General features: G+C 41.7%; 1 protein-coding gene across 2 annotated transcripts in view; it reads right to left on the bottom strand.

The window, feature by feature from the left end:
- The window catches only part of klhdc3l (kelch domain containing 3-like), a 113,313-nt gene that overhangs the window by 29,367 nt on the left and 62,654 nt on the right, over positions 1-21,292 (bottom strand). For both annotated transcript variants that reach the window (XM_073027001.1, XM_073027011.1), the window contains exons 7-8: positions 16,101-16,287; positions 2,935-3,630 (exon numbers count right to left, since the gene is read on the bottom strand). In XM_073027001.1, the coding sequence (XP_072883102.1) occupies positions 2,935-3,630; positions 16,101-16,287 (883 nt within the window). The remainder of the gene's footprint in view (positions 1-2,934; positions 3,631-16,100; positions 16,288-21,292) is intronic.

Genomic DNA, 21,292 nt, shown 5'->3' with positions numbered 1-21,292 from the left:
CTGTACTCACTTAGTTTAGAAGTATGAAAGAGGATCTCATTGAAACCTATCACATATTGAGAGGCCTAGATAGATTGGATGTGGAGAGGATGTGGGAGAGTCTTGGACCAGAGGACACATTCTCAGGCTAGATGGACATCCATTTAGGATACAGATGAAGAATTTCTCTGGCCATAGGATTGTGAATCTGAGGAATTCATTGCCACTGGTGGCTGCAGAAGGCAAGTCATTGAGTATATTTAAAGCTGAGGTTGGTAGGTTCTTAATTAGTAAGGATGTGAAAGGTTACGGGGAGAAGGCAGGAGAATTGGGTGGAGAGGGATAATAAATCAACCATGATGGAATGGTGGAGCAGATGGGCTAATTCTGCTCCTCCATCTCATGGTCTTACGGATCATTTATATTTACTGCTCTTTAAATGTCAGCTGAAAGCAGCAACCTAGATGGAGATTTCAAATCTGTGTCCTGACCAAGCTGCTCTATGGAATCCAGTATCATGAAAACTACTGGTGCCAATCTGACGTCCTTGCCTGCTCCCCTCACCCCCTCCATTGGCTACAGACACAGGGCAGTGGGCAGGTGTAACAAAGAGGCAGTGACACAAACTAGGTTCACTGCTGTCCTCTGAAATCCATGTGTCTTCTACACAGAGATTAACATGCCAACTCTGTAACAGGATGGTAAATATTGGATGGAAACACTAATTACATCCCTGTTGTCAGCAAAATGAAACCTGGGCCTCTGTTTAAATCTCTCCCTTTGTACTATACTCACTGGTCACTACTCACCCCTTTGAAATACAGCCTGCTTCACACTGAATGTTTCTGCCAGATCATTCTCTTTCGTTAAGAAATTTACTTCATTGAATGTTCTAACTATTATTGAGATCAAGTGGGGGAACCAAATGGGTCCACCACTTCTGTTTCTTGCCAAAAGGCTGGTCTCTGGGCCCCAGTCCGAAATGGCCATTTCCATAGCTGCTGCCTGGCCTGCCACGTTCCTCTGTCATTTTGTGTGCGCTTGCTCTGCATTTCCAGCATCCACACAGTTTCTTGTTTATGAAATAGCATCAGTCTGCTACTGTCGCAGAAGAGGAGCTGACAGCTTCCTCGGAAACGTAAAGAAGCCCAGCAGAGAGTTCCTGGTGCTAACTGACCCAGTCTGTGTGTGGCAGTTTCTTGCTCATCAGTAAGTCTTGGGGAGGTGGGGTGGGGAAAACAGCAAATTTGGGGTTCCTCTATCTCACCTCCTCTGCAGTACTGATGTTCAATGCGTCTGCACCCCTCTCCATTCTGGAACAGCCTCTGCAAAACAGACTCCAAACCAGATGAGAGGTTTTTGACAGCATCACATGATGAGAGGGCACTTGCCTTCTCAGCCTCCAGGGACTTTCTAATCCAGACATCTGCACTGAGTGCATGATCATCTGCTTCATAAGAACGTCAGCATTTAGTTGGAATCGGTCTGGAGCTCCCTTTGCTGAATGAAAGCTAATGGCATCTTTGGAAGATAGAGAAAATTACAGCCCTTTGTTGAGCACTTTCTGAAGGGGTGGATGTGGATGGAGGCAGATATTCTTGCAGCAGTTAAGGGTATCTGGAAAAGCACGTTGCCGTGCTATGGACATTTACAGGTGGTATATGGTGCCCGATAGTTGGCATGTACACAGTGGGTCAAAGAGGTCGCTTCCATGCTGGGTGATCTACAATTCTGTGATTCTTGGGCTATACAGAAAAAAAAAGGATCAAAATTAAACTCATTTAAATGTTGCAATAAAATTAGGGATTTGTAACCAATGGGCTGACAACACAAGTTAGTGGGACCATTTTGCTATCTTCTGCTTGAACATCTCTGCACAAAAACCAAGCAGCTGTTCTCTCCTCAATCAGCTATTTATTTAGCTTGCAATACTGCATGGAATGGGCCTTCCACACGCACCATCCAGCAACTCTCAACAGCCCCTCAGTTACTCCAACCTAATCATAGGACCATTTACAATGACCAATTACCCTACTAACCAGGAGGTCTTTGGACTGTGGGAGGAAACCGGAACACGGGGGGGGGAGAATCCACCATTCCGTGGGAAGGATGTACACACTCTTTACAGAGGATGCCATCATTCTCTTCCAAACTCCAATGCCCTCAGCTGCAATAGCGTTGCAAAACTACCATTTTTATACAATTAGTCACAGCTAACCCAATTCCGCTGTAGCGCTCTATCACACCATTACCCCCATAGTTGTCAGGTCCTGCACATTCTGGAAACAGCTTATTTGAACTCAATCAGTCACAGCTAAACCAATTCTGCTGTAGATCTCAGTCACACCACAACTTACAGTTATTAGGCTCTCTGCATTTTGGAAACTGTTCATTTGAACTGAGCCTGCTCCTGCTACAGGAACTATGGGAGACAGAAAGAGGGCCTCCTCCAATTGGCAGTGACCTTATAAATATAAAGTATGTAAACTGACAGAAGCAACTGCATCACTGGCTAATCTTGAAATGTTTTGACAAGAAAAAAAACGTTCTATAAAACTAGTGACAGTCCTGATGAAGGGTCTTGGCCCAAAACATTAACTGTTTATTCATTTCTATAGAAGCTACCTGACCTGCTGAGTTCCTCCAGCATTTTGTGTGTGTTGCTCTGGATTTCCAGTATCTGCAAAATCTCTTGTGCCTACAGAACTGTGTACAACTTGTCTATCGGCACATTTTAGCTTATGGTTTGAGCATAACTATAAAAATAAAAGCTTTTCAGAAAATATTTGTTTAAAATTTAGCATTATCGCTTCAATAGCAAAATGTAGAATTAAAATACTGTGAATATTGCTCTAACTAAACTTGCCAAAAAAAATATTGCGAGATTTTCTTTTATCATTTCCTCCCTATTTTAGAAATGGCTCACATAATTTCATTTGCCAGAGTGAAATGTACCTTAGCTCAGATAAAGGTTTGCCACCTACTATCAGCAGCACCTCCGGAAGATTATCAGTTGAATGGGGTGATCTATCATCCTGGTGAGTAGTATCTGGCTGGGCTTCTCTTGAATCACCGTTCTCACTGAATTCCTTGGCGCTGTGCTCCACATGGGCTTGTTTATCCAGGTGCATTGAAAGGAGGTGGGAGTTTTCACGTGGCCACTGTGCTACTGGCGTATGGGTAATGGGCAAAGTAGAGTGCAGGAGCTTCTTGGTGCCTTCTGAGGACAGCACACTGAAAGTTACCATCTCTATGCTGTTTGAGTTTGTCGTCTTGCCTTCAGGCTTGAGTGGGGTCCGAGTGGAAAAGTTCAGGCAACAGGCACCCTTCAGGCCAACCAGTTGCTGCTCGTCGGAGGAGTTGCATGGGTAGATGACGTCACCACAGATGCAGCTGGGAACTGGTCTTGTGTGAGGGACATCGTCCGGATGCTTTCCCTGGAACCTATGACCAACACCTACCGTGCAGTGGTAGATTTTTGAGGGGGGCAGCATCTCTGTTGCCGGGTTTAATCTCTCCCAGCTATGTGTTGTTAACTGGAACTTCCACAGGCTGTTGCTGGAGCTGTTGTGGTTCTTTCCTCCGCCGAAGATTAGCATGCAGTCTTGGTACACAACAGCAGAATGCCCCACTAACTGGTGAGGCCCAGAGCTGTAAGAAATAATGGACAAATGAGCTTATTTATAGCAATGTTTTGAACGTTCTCTCCATTTAGAAAATAGTCTACCCTTTTATTTCTTCTACCAAAGTGTATGACCATTCATCTCCCCAACATTGTATTCCATCTGCCACTTCTCTGTCCATTCTCCTAATCCAAGTCCTTCTGTAGCTCTCTACTATCTCAAAATTACCTGCCCGTCCACCTATCTTCCTATCATCTGTAAACTTAGCCACAAATCCAGCAGCCAACTAGGAACGGCTCCCGTTATTCCCACACTTTGCGTCCTGCCAATCAGCCAATGCTCTAACCATGCTAGAATCTTTCCTGTAATACCATGGGCTTGTAGCTTGCTAAAGCAGTCTCATGTGTGACACCTGGTTTAAAGGCATTCTGAAAATCCAAATACACAGCATCAACCAATTCTCCTCATCTAAACTGCTTCTTATTTTTTAAATTCCAACAGGCAAGATTTTCCCTTAAGAAAACCGTGCTGACTGCAGCCTGTTTTACCACATGCCTCCAAGTATACCAAAATCACTTCTTTAACAATCGATTCCAACATCTTCCCAATCACTGAGGTCAGACTAACTGGCCGATAATTTCCTTTCTGCTGCCTCTCTCCCTTTTTGAAGAGTGGAGTGACAACTGTAATTTTTCATTCCTTTGGAACCATGCCAGAATGAATTGATTCTTGAAATATCATTACTAATGCTTCCACAAACTCTTCAGCTGTCTCTTTCACAGTCCTGGGGTTTAGGCCATCTGGTCCAGGTGACTTATCTACCTTCAGACCTTTCATAGAAACATAGAAAACCTACAGCACAATACAGGCCCTTCGGCTCACAAAATTTCTGCGGAACACGTCCCTACCTTAGAAATTACTAGGCTTACCTATAGCCCTCTGTTTTAAGCTCCATGTACCTATCTAAAAGCCTCTTAAAAGACCCTATCATATCCACCTCCACCACCATTGCCGGCAGCCCATTCCACACACTCACCACTCTGAGTAAAAAACTTACCCCTGACATCTCTCTACCTACTCCCCAGCACCTTAAACCTGTGTCCTCTTGTGGCAACCATTTCAGCCCTGGGAAAAAGCCTCTGACTACCCACACGATCAATGCCTCTCATCATCTTGTACACTTCTATCAGATCACCTCTCATCCTCCTTCGTTCTAAGGTGAAAAGGCCGAGTTCACTCAACCTATTCTCATAAGGCATGCTCCCCAATCCAGGCAACATCCTTGTAAATCTCCTCTGCACCCTTTCTATGGTTTCCACAGCCTTCTCGTAGTGAGGCAATCAGAACTGAGCACAGTACTCCAAGTGGGGTCTGACCAGGTTCCCATATAGCTGCAACATTACCTCTCGGCTCCTAAATTCAATTCCACGATTGATGAAGGCCAATACACCGTATGCCTTAACCACGGAGTCAATCTGTGCAGCTGCTTTCAGTGTCCTATGGACTTGGACCCCAAGATCCCTCTGATCCTCCACACTGCCAAGAGTCTTGCCATTAATACTATATTCTGCCATCATATTTGTCCTACCAAAATGATCCACTTCACACTTATCTGGGTTGAAGTCCATCTGCCTCTTCTCAGCCCAATTTTGCATCCTATCAATGTCCCGCTGTAACCTCTGACTATCCACAACACTCCCAATCTTTGTGTCATCAGCAAACTTACTAACCCATAGCTCCACTTCCTCATCCAGGTCATTTATAAAAATCACGAAGAGTAAGGGTCCCAGAACAGATCCCTGAGGCACTCCACTGGTGACCGACCTCCATGCAGAATATGACCTGTCTACAACCACTCTTTGCCTTCTGTGGGCAAGCCAGTTCTGGATCCACAAAGCAATGTCCCCTTGGATCCCATGCCTCCTTACTTTCTCAATAAGCCTTGCATGGGGTACCTTATCAAATGCCTTGCTAAAATCCATATACACTACATCTACTGCTCTTCCTTCATCAATATGTTTAGCCACATCCTCAAAAAATTCAACCAGGCTCGTAAGGCATGACCTGCCTTTTACAAAGCTATGCTCACTACTCCTAATCATATTATACTTCTCCAAATGTTCATAAATCCTGCCTCTCAGGATCTTCTCCATCAACTTACCAACCACTGAATTAAGACTCACTGGTCTATAATTTCCTGGGCTATCTCTACTCCCTTTCTTGAATAAAGGAACAACATCCGCAACCCCCCCAATCTTCAGGAACCTCTCCTGTCCCCATTGATAATGCAAAGATCATCGCCAGAGGCTCAGCAATCTCCTCCCTCGCCTCCCACAGTAGCCTGGGGTACATTTCATCCAGTCCGGTCCCAACCTGATGCTTTCCAAAACCTCCAACACATCCCCTTTCTTAATATCTACATGCTCAAACTTTTCAGTCTGCTGCAAGTCACCACTACAATCACTAAGATCCTTTTCCATAGTGAATACTGAAGTAAAGTATTCATTCAGTACCTCTGCTATTTGCTCCAGTTCTATACACACTTTCCCGCTGTCACATTTGATAGGTCCTTTTCTTTCACATCTTATTCTCTTGCTCTTCACATACTTGTAGAATGCCTTGGGGTTTTCCTTAATTCTGCCTGCCAAGGCCTTCTCATGACCCCTTCAGGCTCTCCTAATTTCCTTCTTAAGCTCCCTCCTAGTAGTCTTATAATCTTCTAGATCTCTAACATTACCTAGCTCTCTGAACCTTTTGTAAGCTTTTCTTTTCTTGACTAGGTTTATTACAGCCTTTGTACACCACGGTTCCTGTACCCTACCATAACTTCCCTGTCTCATTGGAATGTACCGATATTGAACTTTACACAAATATCCCCTGAATATTTGCCACATTTCTTCCGTACTTTTCCCTGAGAGCATCTGTTTCCAATTTAAGCTTCCAATTTCCTGCCTGATAGCCTCATAATTCCCCTTACTCCAATTAAACACTTTTCTAACTTGTCTGTTCCTATCTCTCTCCAATGATATTGTAAAGGAGATAGAATTATGCTCACTATCTCCAAAATGCTCTCCCACTGAGAGATCTGACACCTGACCAGGTCCATTTCCCAATACCAAATCAAGTACAGCCTCTCCTCTTGTAGGCTTATCTACATATTGTGTCAAGAAACTTTCCTGAACACACCTAACAAACTCCACCCCATCTAAACCCCTTGCTCCAGGGAGATGCCAATCGATATTTGGGAAATTAAAATCTCCCATCACGACAACTTATTATTACACCTTTCCAGGATCTATTTCCCTATCTGCTCCTCGATATCCCTGTTACTATTAGGCGGCCTATAAAAAGCACCCAGTAAAGTTATTGACCCCTTCCTGTTCCTAACCTCCAGCCACAGAGACTCCGTAGACAATCCCTCCATGGCGTCCACCTTTTCTGCAGCTGTGACACTATTTCCGATCAACAGTGCCACGCCCCCACCTCTTTTGTCTCCCTCCCCGTCTTTTCTGAAACATCTAAAACCGGGCACTTGAAGTAACCAATCCTGTCCCTGAGCCATCCAAGTCTCTGTAATGGTCACCACATCATATCTCCAAGTACTGATCCACGCTCTAAGCTCATCCGCTTTGTTCACAACACTCCTTGCATTAGACACATCTCAAGCCTTCGGTCTGAGCGCATCCCTTCTCTCTCACCTGCCTATCCTCCCTCTCGCATTGTCTACAAGCTTTCTCTATTTGTGAGCTAACCTCCTCTTCCCCAGTCTCTTCAATTCGGTTCCCACCCCCCAACAATTCTAGTTTAAACTCTCCACAGTAGCCTTAGCAAACCTCCCCGCCAGGATATTGGTCCCCCTGGGATTCAAGTGCAACCCATCCTTTTTGTACAGGCCACACCTGCCCCAAAAGAGGTCCCAATGATCCAAAAATCTGAATCCGTGACCCCTGCTCCAATCCCTCAGCCATGCATTTATCCTCCACCTCATCCTATTCCTATTCTCACTGTCATGTGGCATAGGCAGTAATCCTGCGGTCCTGCTTCTCAACTTCCCTCCTGACTCCCTGTAGTCTTTTTTCAGGACCTCTTCCCTTTTCCTACCTATGTCATTGGTACCAATATGTACCACGACCTCTGGCTGTTCTCCCTCCCACCGTAGAATATCTTGGACGCGATCCAAAACATCCCGGACCCTGGCATCTGGGAGGCAAACTACCATCCGAGTTTCTTTCCTATGTCCACAGAATCACCTGTCAGACCTCTAACTATAGAGTCCCCTATCACTACTTCCTTCCTCTTCCTTTCCCTACCCTTCTGAGCCACAGGGCCAGATTCTGTGCCAGAGGCATGGCCACTGCCGCTTCCCCCAGGTAGGCTGTTCGCCCCCCCCCCAACAGTACTTAAACAGGAGTACTTATTGTCAAGGGGTACAGCCACAGGGGTACTCTCTAGTACCTGATTCTTCCCCTTCCCCCTCCTGACTGTCCCACTTGTCTGTATCCCGTGGCCCCAGTGTGACCACCTGCCTGTAACTCCTCCACGCTCTCCCTGACTAGGTGAAGGTCATTGAGTTGCATCTCTAGTTCCCTAACTCGGTCCCTCAGGAGCTGCAGCTGGACACAGCTGGTACAGATATGGCTGTCCGGGAGGCTGGAGAACTCCAGGAGCTCCCACATCTGACAACGAGCGCAGAAAACTGGCCTCGCACACACTTCCTACCTCGCCTCGTCCCGTTACCGCCTAAGCCTGTTGAGCCAACCTCTCACTCCGCTGCCCGCTGGATATGGCTGACTTATTAAACCTTTTGCGGTCTACTGGCTGACGTCACGTGCCTGCGTAGTCTCATGGCTCTCTTTAACCCGAGTAGTAAATAACTCCCTTTGCTCCAAAAAATCAGCAGTTCACTCGCAGCCTTGCAAATTTTAGTCTACCAAGATCCTTCTCTCTAGTAATGGCAACCTCACACACTTCTGGCCCCTGATACTCTTGAACTTCTGGCCTACTGCTAGTGAGGACTGATGCAAAATACTTATTCAGTTCCTTTGCCATTTTCTTGTCCCCCATTACTACCTCTCCAGCATTATTTTCCAGTGGTCTGATATCTATTCTTGCCTCTCTTGTACTCTTCATGTATCTGAAGAAAATTTTGGTATCCTCTTTAACATTATTGGCTAGCTTACCTTTGTATTCTATCTCTTCCTTCCTTGTGACTTTTTTTAGTTGCCTTCTGTTCGTTTTTAAAAACTTTGCATGAATTTTTGCTCGATTATATGCCCTCTCTATTGCTTTTACATTGGCTTTGACTTCTCTTGTCAGTCACGGTTGCATCATCCTGCCTTTAGAATACTTCATCTTTGGGGTATACATCCTGCGTCTACCCCCTTCCCTCTCAGTCCTGAAGAAGAGTCTCAGCACAAAATGCCAACTGTTTACTCTTTTCCACAGATGCTGCCTGACCTGCTGAGTTCCTCCAGAATTTTGTGTACAGGGGTCTCTCCCCTCCCCCTTACAAAGGTAGAGTGTTCCTGTGAAACCTTTCTTAAGCCGAAATCGTGTAAAACGAAGAACCATTCATTTATATGGGAAAAATTTTCTTTAAAGTGAAAATTCTCTGTAATGCAAAAACAGGTTACTAATGTAGGTCCTTTGTAAAAGCAATGATTTGTAAAGCAGGGGACACCTGTATAGTATATATCTTGCGCCTTCCAAATTGCTCCAAGAAATTCCAGCCATGCCGTCATCCCTGCTAGTGTTCCCTTCCAATCAATTTTGGCCAGCTCCACTCTCATGCGTCTGTAATTCCCTTTACTCCACTGTAATACTGATACATCAACTTTAGCTTTTTATCAAATTGAATGATCATGATCACTAGCCCCTAAGGATTCTTTTGCCTTAAGCTCTCTAATCAATTTTGGTTCACTACAAAACAACCAATCCAGAATAGCTGATCCCCTAGTGGGCTCAACCACGAGTGCTCTAAAAAGTCATCTCGTAAGTATTCAAGAAATTACCCCTCTTGGGATCTGGCACCAACCCGATTTTCTCAATCTCCTATCAGTCCACTTCACCTCTCTTCTCTTCAGAGCCACAGCACCATACTCAATGCTAGAACCCCGGTCACTGCAGCTCCCCCCCTCCCCAAGTAGGTTGTCCATCTCAATAATGTCCAAAGTGATATATCTATTATTGAAGAAAAACAGCCACACAGGTACTCTCTACTGGCTGCCCATTCCCCTTCCTTCTGACAGTCACCCAGTCACCTGCCTCTTGCAGCCTAGGAGTGACCACCTCCCTGTAAGCTCCTATCTACCACCTCCTCGTCCTCTCATACGAGCCGAAGGTTATCCAACTACAGCTCCAGTTCCTTAATTCATTCTCTGAGGAGCTGCAACTCCGTGTACCTGGTACAGATGTGTTTATCCGGGAGGCTGGAGGTTTCCCAGAATTCCTACATCTCACACACTGGACAAAGCACCACCCCTGGAGCCATTCTTACTACACTAACTGTGCCCTGACTGATGAGGAATGAAGAGTAAAGAAGAGGAGATACTTTCTAGATATTTACCTCACCCAAGCCACTCCAACACTGGCCCACTCACACTAATGACCACTCTGCTTGCGTCTGCCTCATTTTCACTCAACCTTTCTAATGAATCCTGTTCAGTGATTGGTCACAGACTAACTCCAAAGAACTGCCAAGAAGTGCTGTATTTTTAATCTTGAGTGCGAACCCAAGTGAAAAGGTAGCTCTCTTCTCATACTCCTGCTCATTCACGAGTTCCTAAAGATCAATTTGCAGGTTGAGTTGGTGGCAAAGATAAATGTGGTGTTAGCATTCATTGCAAGATGACTAGAATATAAAAGCAAGAATGTTGAGGCTTTATGAAGCACTAGTGAGGCCTCACTTGGAGTATTGTGAGCAGTTTTGAACCCCTTATCTAAGAAAAGGATGTGCTGGCATTGGAAAGGGTTCAAAGGAGGTTTATGATAATTATTCTGGGATTGAAAGGCTTGTCATATGAGGAGTGTTTGATGGCTCTGGGCCTCTACTCACTGGAATTCAGAAGAAGAGGGTTGACCTCATTGAAATCTATCAAAAGTTGAAAGACCTAGATAGAGTGAATGTTTCCTATGGTGGGGGAGTCTACGATCAGAGGACACAGCCTCAGGATAGAGGGGTGTCCTCTTAAAACGGAGAGGAGGAATTTCTTTAGCTAGAGAGTGGTGAATCTGTGGAATTCGTTGCCTCAGGTGGCTGTGGAGGCCAAGTCATTGAGTATATTTAATGCAGAGGCTGACAGATTCTTGATTGGTCAGGACATGAGGGAATACAGGGAGAATGCAGAAGGTGGGGGCTGAGAGGGAAAATGGATCAGCCATGAAGCAGCAGAGCAAATGATGGGCCGAATGGCCTAATTCTGCTTCTATAGCTTATGGTATCAATGTTGATAAAACAATCAGGTTTCATGAACCTATGAAATTACAGGAGTGGAGCAAATGGCCCCATGTTCCTGCTTAGCGAGTGCATCAGGTCATGGCTGACTTTCTTTTTATACCATTGGACATGGGAGCAGAATTAGGCCATTTGGTTTATCGACTCTGCTCCACCATTCCATCATAGCTAATTCATTATCCCTTTCAACCCCGTTGTCCTGCCATCTTCCCATACCCTTTGACGCCCTGACTAATCAAGAACCTATTAACCTCCACCTTAAAAGCCTTGGCCTCCACAGCTATTTGTGGCAATGAATTCCACAGATTCACCACCCTCCGGCTAAAGAAATTCCTCCTCATCTCTGTTCTTTTGTTTTTGATGTTCATGCTATCAGGTTGATTTTTTTTTTGCATTTCTACAACACTACAACAACAAAAAAAACTCCAAGACCAAAATAAGAGATTAATACAGTGCAAGATAAACATATAGTGATATGATTCAAAATAATGATAAAAAAAGCACCCAAACTAAAGTCGTGTAAAGTTAATACCCACCCCCCCGCAAAGAAAAAAAAACTCCAGACCAACCACAGCAAAATGTAGGAAATATAAATCAGAATATTCAAACCCCCAAACCTGTACATGAAAATAAGAACAAAAGATAATAATGCCTACTACCAAGGAAAAAAAGCTGAAAGTAAGGGGCTGAAAAAAAAACTTAATCTAAAGAAAAGTTAAAAATATTCAAGAAAAGGTCCCCACACCTTATGAAACTTTATGTCCGAATTAAGAAGTGAGTAGTAAATTTTTTCAAGGTCTAAACAGGACATAATATCATTAAGCCATTGAGCATGTGTGGGTGGGGCAACATCTCTCCACCTAAAGAAAATTAAACGGCTAGCCAGAAGAGAAGCAAAAGATAATGTTTGACATTTAGTCGGACTCAAATGTCTATCTGTCTCAGCCAAGGAACCAGAAAGAGCAATCAGAGGGTTAGGTTCTAAGTAGTAATTCAGAATATGGGATAAGGTTAGGAAAACATCTCTCCAAAGTTTCTCTAGACTAGGGCAGGTCCAGTACATATGAATAAGAGAAGCCTCACCACTTTTGCACTTATCACAAACAGGACTAATGTTAGAGTAAAATCAGGACAATTTAGATTTGGACATGTGAGCCCTATGTACAATCTTAAACTGTAAGAGACAGTGGGGAGCACAAAGAGAAGTTGAGTTAATTGACTTGAGAATTGAGTCCCAGACCACATCAGATAAGTCATGCTCCCAAGCCGTTCTAATTTTTTCAAAGGGGGCGCGCCGTAAAGGCACTAATTTATCACGAATAAAAGAATTAAACCTTTACCCAGTGGATTAACAGAAAGAAACAAGTCCACAGTGTTTTTCTCAGGCATCTCAGGAAAGTTGGGTAATAAAGGATTAATGAAGAGTCTGATTTGGAGATACCTAAAGAAATGGACATTAGGTAGATTAAACTTAGCAGAGAATTGTTGAAAAGATGTGAAACGATTATCAATGAAAAGATCTTCAAAATGCCTAATGCCCTTTCTATACCAATCATAAAATGTTGAATCGTGCATAGAAGGTAGAAAAAGATGAGTATGTAAAATAGGACTAGAAAGGGAAAAAATCATAGAAACTATTAAATTTCCTAAACTGGACCCATATTCGTAGAGTATGTGTAACAAGAGAGTTAACAATTAGTCTAAGCAAACTACTAGGGAGTGCAGATCCAAGAAGTGCAGAAATAGAGAGATTCTTAGTAGAGTTCAGCTCCATTGCTACCCATTTAGGGCAGTCAGACTGGCTATGAAAAAGGACCAGAAGGTAAGACAACGAATATTAGCTGCCCAGTAGTATAGACGACAATTAGGTAAAGCCAGGCCACCTTTTTTAGATTTTTGAAGATAAGCTTTATTAATTCTAGAACGCTTACCCTTCCATAGATAGGATAAAATAATAGAGTCTAAGGAATCAAATAAGGTTTTAGAAATAAAAATTGAAATAGATTGAAATAAATATTAAAAAATTAGGGAGGATATCTCTGTTCTAAAGCTACATCCTTGTATTCTGAGGTCGTGCCTTCTGATCCTAGATTCCCCCACTAGACACATCCTCTCCAAGTCCACTCTATCTAGGTTATTCATTATTCGATAGGTTCAGATGAGATGGCTGTCCCTCATTCTTCTAAACTCCAGCAGGTACAGCCATCAAGTGTTCCTTATACCTTTTCATTCCTGGGATCATTCTTGTAAACCTCTCCAATGCCAGCATTTCCTTTCTTAGATAAGGGGCTCAAAACTGCTCACAATTATCTAAATGCGATCTGAGAATTGCCTTAATAAAACCTCAGCATCATATCCTTGCTCTTATATTCTAGTCTCCTCGAAATGCATGCACTTGCTGTCCTCACAATTGACTCAACCCGCAGGTCAACCTTCAGGGAATCTTCCATGAGGACACTCAAGTCCCTTTGCACCTTAACAGATTAGCAATTAGAATACTTTTGCAGTTGGGCACCACAATCAGAGTTCAATTCCGGCACCCCCCATGGGGCGTCTGTACGTGGAATGTATGGGAGCTTCGGTTTCCTTCTTCAGTCCAAAGACGTATCGGGTAAGTTAACTGGTTATTGTAAATTGCCCCGTGAACCAAATAGGGTTGAAGCGGGGTTGTCAGTGTGGTTCAAAGGCATGCAGTATCTCTAAATAAAATAAAACACTGCACTGTATTTTCAGCCCAGAATTTTGCAATTAAATGTGACTTTACCATCAACCTTCTGGCTGAGTGAGAAACAACAGCCAACACTAAACGTCACTTGCAGATCTTTTAAAAATGATGAAAATGTATGTTTAAAGACTCTTGATTAGTCAGGGTAAGGAGGGATGGCAAGAGATTGGGGTTGAGAGTCAAAAATAGATCAGCTATCATGAAACGGCGGAGCAGACTCGATAGGCCAAATGGCTTAATTCTACTCCTATGCCTTATAGTCTAAAAAAATCTCGGGTGTAATAGGTTAATTGAAGAGCCAAGGGATTGGTGTTACATATCAGGAAATACCACTGAATCCGGTTTGGTAATTACATGTAAAAACAATGCAAGTTACAGGATTGCATTAAGTAATGAAGGACTGAATTGTATTGAGGACTGGAGGTAGCCAAGTGACATTAAGCACCTCATAAAGAGACACAAGTTTACATCCCAGAGTTTTCCTCTTGGTGGTTTAGATTACTGGCCTGGCAGCCAACAGGAACAAGCAGGGACTAGCTCTATTCGTTCAATAAAATGTCCTGAGGCTCTCTACACAGCAACGAACTGACTGCATTTTGCACAGAGGGTGCTCAAAGGGAAGGAGCTACAGCACTGAGGGCTTATCTAGCTGGGGAGAGATGTAATGCGAGACAGATAGATACTCAGAGCAAAGAAATGTGAATTTGCTAGTAACAAAGGAAGGAGTAATGATAATTAAGGAATGGATATATGATAGGACCAACAATCATTAGAATGAAGTTGCTTTGCAAGTTGATAAGGTGTGTGCTATGCTGGCCTTCATTAGTTGGAGGAATTGAGGTCAAGAACAGAGAGATAATATTGAAGCTCTGTAAAATCCTTGCTGGACCACACTTGGAATATTGTGTTCAGTGTATATCGCCCCATTATAGGAAAGATGTGGAAACTTTAGAGAGGAAATTTAACAGGACACTGCCTGGATTGGAGAGCATGTCTTACGAAGATAGGTTAAGAGAGCTAGGGCTTTTTAAGGCAGGTTCCTAAGGTTCTCATAGTTGGTGATGGTAGTAGGGATAAGCTCCCACTATCTATAAAGTGCTCCAAACGGCATGCAACTGTAACAGACTCTGACAACCAAGGTCAACTCTTGGCCTTCACGTGTGGCTTAGCTACTAGGCCCAGCAGAACTGTTTCTACTGACAAGAGAAGGGACAAAGGCGGACCACTAGCACCTCAAAGCCAGTTGCTTTGGGCAGGTGGGGCTTGTCAGCCTTGGACGGAAAACTCTGATTTTAAACCTCTGCTGACTTGTGGCCATTCCCACCCATGGGAAAGGCTTCAGGAGTAAATCCTGAGGAAGAAATCCAAAGCCGGGGTCCCTAAGGCAGTTTGATGTTGTTTACAACTTCACTCTGGCAATCTCCGTGACGACACTGGTGCCAAACTGTATCGACACTTGCCCTTCCCTTGGACAACATCAGTGACGTGGAGAGGGGGAACCCGCCGCATGGGCAACAGCCGGTTCTTCAAATCTTCCCACCCAGGCTTGCGCCCTGGAGAGGACACGGTCCACCAGAGGCACAAACCCACGGTCCCCTGGAATCAACGGCTACCTATTACTAATTTTGAGGCAACTGGAGGAAAGTATAGGGGGAATGTCAGAGGCAAACTCTTTACACAGAGAGTGGGGGGTGCATGGAACCTGCTGCTAGGGGTGGTGTTAGAGACTGTTACATTAGAGGCTTTTCAGAACGCTGGATGATAGAACAATGGAAGGTTATGCAGGAGGGAAGGGTATGATTGAAACATATAAGATTATTAAGGGATTGGACATGCTGGAGGCAGGAAGCATGTTCCCGCTGATGGGTGAGTCCAGAACTAGAGGCCACAGTTTAAGAATAAGGGGTAGGCCATTTAGAACAGAGATGCGGAAAAACTTTTTCACCCAGAGAGTGGTGGATACTTGGAATGCTCTGCCCCAGAAGGCAGTGGAGGCCAAGTCTCTGGATGCATTCAAGAGAGAGTTAGATAGAGCTCTTATAGATAGCGGGGTCAAGGGATATAGGGAGAGGGCAGGAACGGGGTACTGATTGTGTATGATCAGCCATGATCACAGTGAATGGCGGTGCTGGCTAGAAGGGCTGAATGGCCCACTCCTGCACCTACTGTCTATTGTCTATTGAACTTAGGAATAGGTTAAAAGATCAACACAACATTATGGGTCAAAAGGCCTGTACTTTGTTCTATGAATCTTTTTTGTTTTGTTCACTGGCAGAGCAATAACTTGGGATGAAATGTATCTGCTGCAGACTCTATTTACCGTGCTTTAATCTTGGACCAAGTGCCACCAATGAAATCCCACTTCCAGAAGTCATTCTGCTCCACAAGTCCAACCAGCCCACCAAACAAGTACATTCCACTGTTGTAGACAACTGCGGAGTGACTGTATCGTGGCCCAGGACCTACATCACCAGAGGAGGCCAACACTGGGCACCAAACCTTGGCTCCTGTTGAAGGAAAACAAAACACTGTTTTACAATCTGGAAACAGCCATGTACAAGCATTCTCTCATACTCGTAGACTTGGGTACAATTTTAATTCTGCTTGGTGTCTGGGTTGCTTACAGTGGGATGGTTATCATGGTGTCATCTTTGGCTACTGAATACTGTACACTGTACTTTTCCACATCTGATGGTCCCTTGTAAACAAAAGGGAGCATTTTCCCTGTACTGCCTCAAGATCACAGGATAGGCAATAAGCCAGAATGCCTTTTGGTCAGCTGAACCTGTCTCTCTGGAGAAAAATTCAATTTTCCATACACTCTTAATGACATAGAGTCGTCCACTTGGCCCACAATGTCTGCCAGTTCACAGAGAAATCCCATTCCCACAGTGGTTTTCCCTGTGACCTCTTTATATTCCCATCAACTGCCCCCAAACTCAGCCCTAACCTCCACATTGAGGGGGCAACCTTCTCCCCCAGATATTTAGAGATTCAGCATAATAACAGGCCCAATTACACACGTGACCAGTTCTTTGGAACGTGGGTGGACCGTGGTGGGAATCGAACCCGGCTCTAAGGCTGTAATAGCGCTACACTCACTGCTATCTTACAGTACCACTGGAATGAGCTGCCAGAGTAACAGGTACAAGGATAGGAAAGGTTTCAAAGTTCAAAATAAATTTTTATCAAAGTACATATACATCACCATATACAACCCTAAGATTCATTTTCCTGCAGGCATACTCAGCAAATCTACAGAATAGTAACTACAGCAGGATCAATGGAAGATTGACCGGAGTTTGCAGAAGGTTTAGTGAAATATTTGGTACACACAGCAAACTTAGCTGGGAATCTTGGTTGGCACAGAACAGTAGGGTCAAAGTGCCAGAACACTGTAATATTACAATGCTGTGCAGACCATTTGCAGACCTTATAACCTACCCCAAGAAGAATCTGACCCTTCCCCCTACGTGTCTCTCCATTTTTCTATACTCCACGTGCCTAAGAGATTTATAAATGCTCTTTATGTATCTGCCTCTCATTTTCCACGCACCTAGTACTCACTGTATAAAAACCACTTACCTCTTACATACTCCCCATAGAGTTGCGCAGTGCATGTTGAGATTTCTGTGGGAGTACCGTGGTTACGTGGGGGGGGGGGGGTGCAGGAAGCAAGGATATTCAAACTGTTGTTTGCGAGCAGAATGGGGTGCAGTACTGGGATTTTGAGTGAGGCTCTGAGCACTTAAAGTGGCACCCCTAGGTCTAGTTACAGGATTTGTCGGGTCAGATTTCAGCTCGCATCAGGCCATTTGAGAGTAGGATGTGGGTTTTCTGGTTTGTGAGTAAAGACAGAAGGCACCAACCAACATGCCTTGCACACTCTGCCTGTGCGTTCATTGGATGGAGGCCAGTGACCAAAAGGACAGATAAAAAATGTTCTTGGCAGCAAGTACAGCTGAAAGCAGATTACAGTACATCCCTCTAAAGAGTAACTTTAGAACTATTCGGTCATTAACTGATCCCATTTCTGACACATGATCATGGACTGAAATGGCAACCTTCCATGCAAGAATTAGCCCTACCCAATCTTAGGTTTTATTATTGGGCTGCCAATATAAGGAATATTACTTTCTGGTCTTACTATATTTATCATAAAGATTGCCCATCATGGGTCTCCTTAGAAGTTAGTTCTGTAAAAAATTCCTCTATTGTCTCTCTTCTTGGATCATATTCTACTTTTTCAGCAAATAAAATAACAGATAACATAATTGTTAAGCAAACTTTAAGGATTTGGTCTCAATTTAGGAAATTTTTTGGTTTAGCGAATTTTTCATTATCATCTCCCATTCTCCTTAATTTTTTTTTTAACCCTTCCATAACTGACAAAGTCTTTAAGGATTTGGGATGAACTAGGTATTAAGTGTTTTTGGGACCTGTTGATCTCAGGATCTCTTGCTTCATTTGACCAATTGTCAACTAAATTTGCACTCCCAAAAACATTTTTACAGATACCTTCAAATTAGAGATTTCTTACGTTCCCAATTAACTACTTTTCTTATAGGTCCTGATAAAAAATTACTGGATGATCTTTTAAATTTAAAACCTTTTGTTAATGGTTCCATTACCGGTATCTATAAACTTGTTGATTGAGTCTAGACAAGACTTTTTAGAATAAAATAAAGCTTGGGAGGATGACCTAAATTGCCAGATTTCTGACGAAAGATGGAACAAAATTCTTAAACGGGTTAATAAATCATCTTTCTGTGCCCATCATTCTCTTCTACAATTTAAAGTGGTTCATAGAGCTTACATTTCTAAACAGAAGCTCTCCAGTTTTTACCCGAATGTTTCTCCACTTTGTAATAAATGCAACTCTGCTGATGCCTCTTTAATTCATATGTTTTGGTTTTGCCCTAAAATTGAAAAGTTTTGGCAGGAAGTATTCCATACCTTCTCACAACTTTTTAGGGTCCAATTTGACCCAAATCCCCTTACTGCCTTGTTTGGTATTATTGCAGATGAAGATATAACTTTAAATACTTCTAACCTACAGGTTTTAGTTTTTACCTCTCTTTTAGCAAGGAGAGCAATCTTGCTTAAATGGAAGGAGTCTACCCCTCCTACACATCATCAATGGCTACGTGATATTATGTCGTATTTAAATTTAGAAAAGATCCGCTGCTCAGTCTTAAATTCGAAACAATCTTTTTATGATTTTTGGGGACCTTTCCTAAATTACTTTTCCAATTTATAAAGTTTAACAGTGCACAGACTTTTATGTATATTTTTATCTTCTCTTCTTAAGCGAATATGTTTTCCTTTCTAATTTATCCATTATCATCCATCAGCTTTTTTCTTTGGTAGTTGGTAGGGGGTTGACTTTTTTTATATCAATTTTTTTTTTATGATGTATGACCTATCTTTAAATTTTTGATTACAGAGTGGTATACCTTTATGTGATATGCTATAACATTTTGATCAATTTTATCACAATATATGAATGTACACAAGTTATGTTGAGATGTATCTATGTGTTGCACTCTGTAAATCTTTTTTTCTTCTGAATAAAAATATTGTAAAAAGAAAGAAAGATGCTGTAATCCTTTTATATTTTTTATAAATTTTTTAAATTGAATTTTCAAATAGGTTACAGAAAGAAAAAAACTATATTAAAAAATTATCAACCCTTCCCCCCTCCCCCTAACATATCCCTATAGAAAGAGAAAAAAGAAAGAAAGAATGCCTGGATATTGGAAGATCCCCACATGCTCCATGGAGTTCATAATAGCTTTAGTATATATATTTATTTATTTCCCCAGATAACCAATAATTTTATCTTCAGAGAGCACCTATATATTTAATCCTATCTTTTGTAAATAAGGGCACCAAATTTTCAGAAATATTTCATATTTATCTCTTAAATTATAAGCAATTTTTTCAAGTGGAATGCAGCTAAAAATTTCATTCTTCCAACGATCTATACTTAAGTATGAATCCGATTTCCAAGTAACTGCAATAGCCTTTTTGGCTACTGCCAATGCAATTTTTATGAATTCTTTCTGATATTTATTCAGTTTGGATTTCCGTTTTATCCCTTCAATATCACCTAGTAAAAATAATGTTGGATTATATGGAAGTTGTGTTCCAATAATTTGTTCCAATAAAATTCTTAAATTTGTCCAAAAAGGTTGAATTTTAAAACAAGACCAAGTACAGTGTAAAAAAGTACAAATTTCTTGATTATATCGGAAACATTGATCAGATAAATGAGTTTAATTTATTTATTTTTTGTGGTGTAATATATAATTGATGTAAAAAATTATATTGCACTAATCTTAACCGGACATTTGTTCTATTTGTCATACTGTCAAGACATAGTCTTAACCAACTTGTTTCTTCAATTTTAATATTCAAATCAGTTTCCCATTTTTGTCTTGACTTATGAATTCCTTGTTTAATTGCCTGTTTTTGAATCAAACTATACATACAAGAAATACATTTTTAAATTTTTCCTTTTTGAATTAAAGTTTCTATTTAATTACGTTTCGGCAATAACATTGTTTGACCCAATTTATCTCTTAAATAAGCCCTTAATTGGAAATAACTAAAAAGTGTTGTTTGATATTTTGTATTTATTCTTTAATTGATCAAATGACATTAATATACCTCCTTCAAAACAATCTCCTATATATCTAATCCCTTTTTGAAACCATTTGTATAAAAGTTGGTTATCCATTGTGAAAGGAATAAGTTTATTTTGAATTAAAGGTCTCTTTGCTAATAAAGATTTCTTTATCTCATCATCAACATTTATCTTATCCCATAAATCAATCAAATCTTTTAATATAGGAGATTCTTTCTTTTCCCGTATCCATTTAGATTCCCACTTATATATAAAATCTTCTGGTATATTTTCTCCTATTTTATCTAATTCTATTCTAATCCATGCCGCTTTATCTTCATCAAAAAAAGATGCAATAAATCTAAGTTGATTTGCTTTATAATAATTCTTAAAGTTTGGAAGTTGTAACCCTCCTAGGTCAAATTTCCATGTCAATTTTTCCAATGATACTCTTGACATCTTACCTTTCCAAAGGAACTTCCTCATACATTTATTTAACTCTTGAAAAAACTTCTGCGGTAATTGTATTGGTAGTGTTTGGAATTAATATTGTAATCTAGGGAATATATTCATTTTTACAGCATTTACTCTGCCTACTAATGTTATTGGTAATGTCATCCATTTACCAAGATCTTCTTGAATTTTTTTCAATAATGGTAAATAATTTAATTTATATAAATTCTTTATATCATTATCAACTCTTATACCTAAATATTTTATACCATTTATCGGCCATCTAAATTGAGTTATTAGTCGACATTGACTATAATCTCCTTTAGTAAGGGGTAGTATTTCACTTTTATCCCAATATATTTTGTAGCCTGATATTTTCCCATATTCTTCCAATCTAGAAGATAATTTACACAACAAATACAATGGGTTTG

This window comes from Hemitrygon akajei, chromosome 2, assembly GCF_048418815.1.
Source record: "Hemitrygon akajei chromosome 2, sHemAka1.3, whole genome shotgun sequence".
Classification (NCBI taxonomy): Eukaryota; Metazoa; Chordata; class Chondrichthyes; order Myliobatiformes; family Dasyatidae; genus Hemitrygon; species Hemitrygon akajei.
Note: the sequence above shows the minus strand (reverse complement) of the source record. Positions and strands in the feature narration are given on the sequence as shown.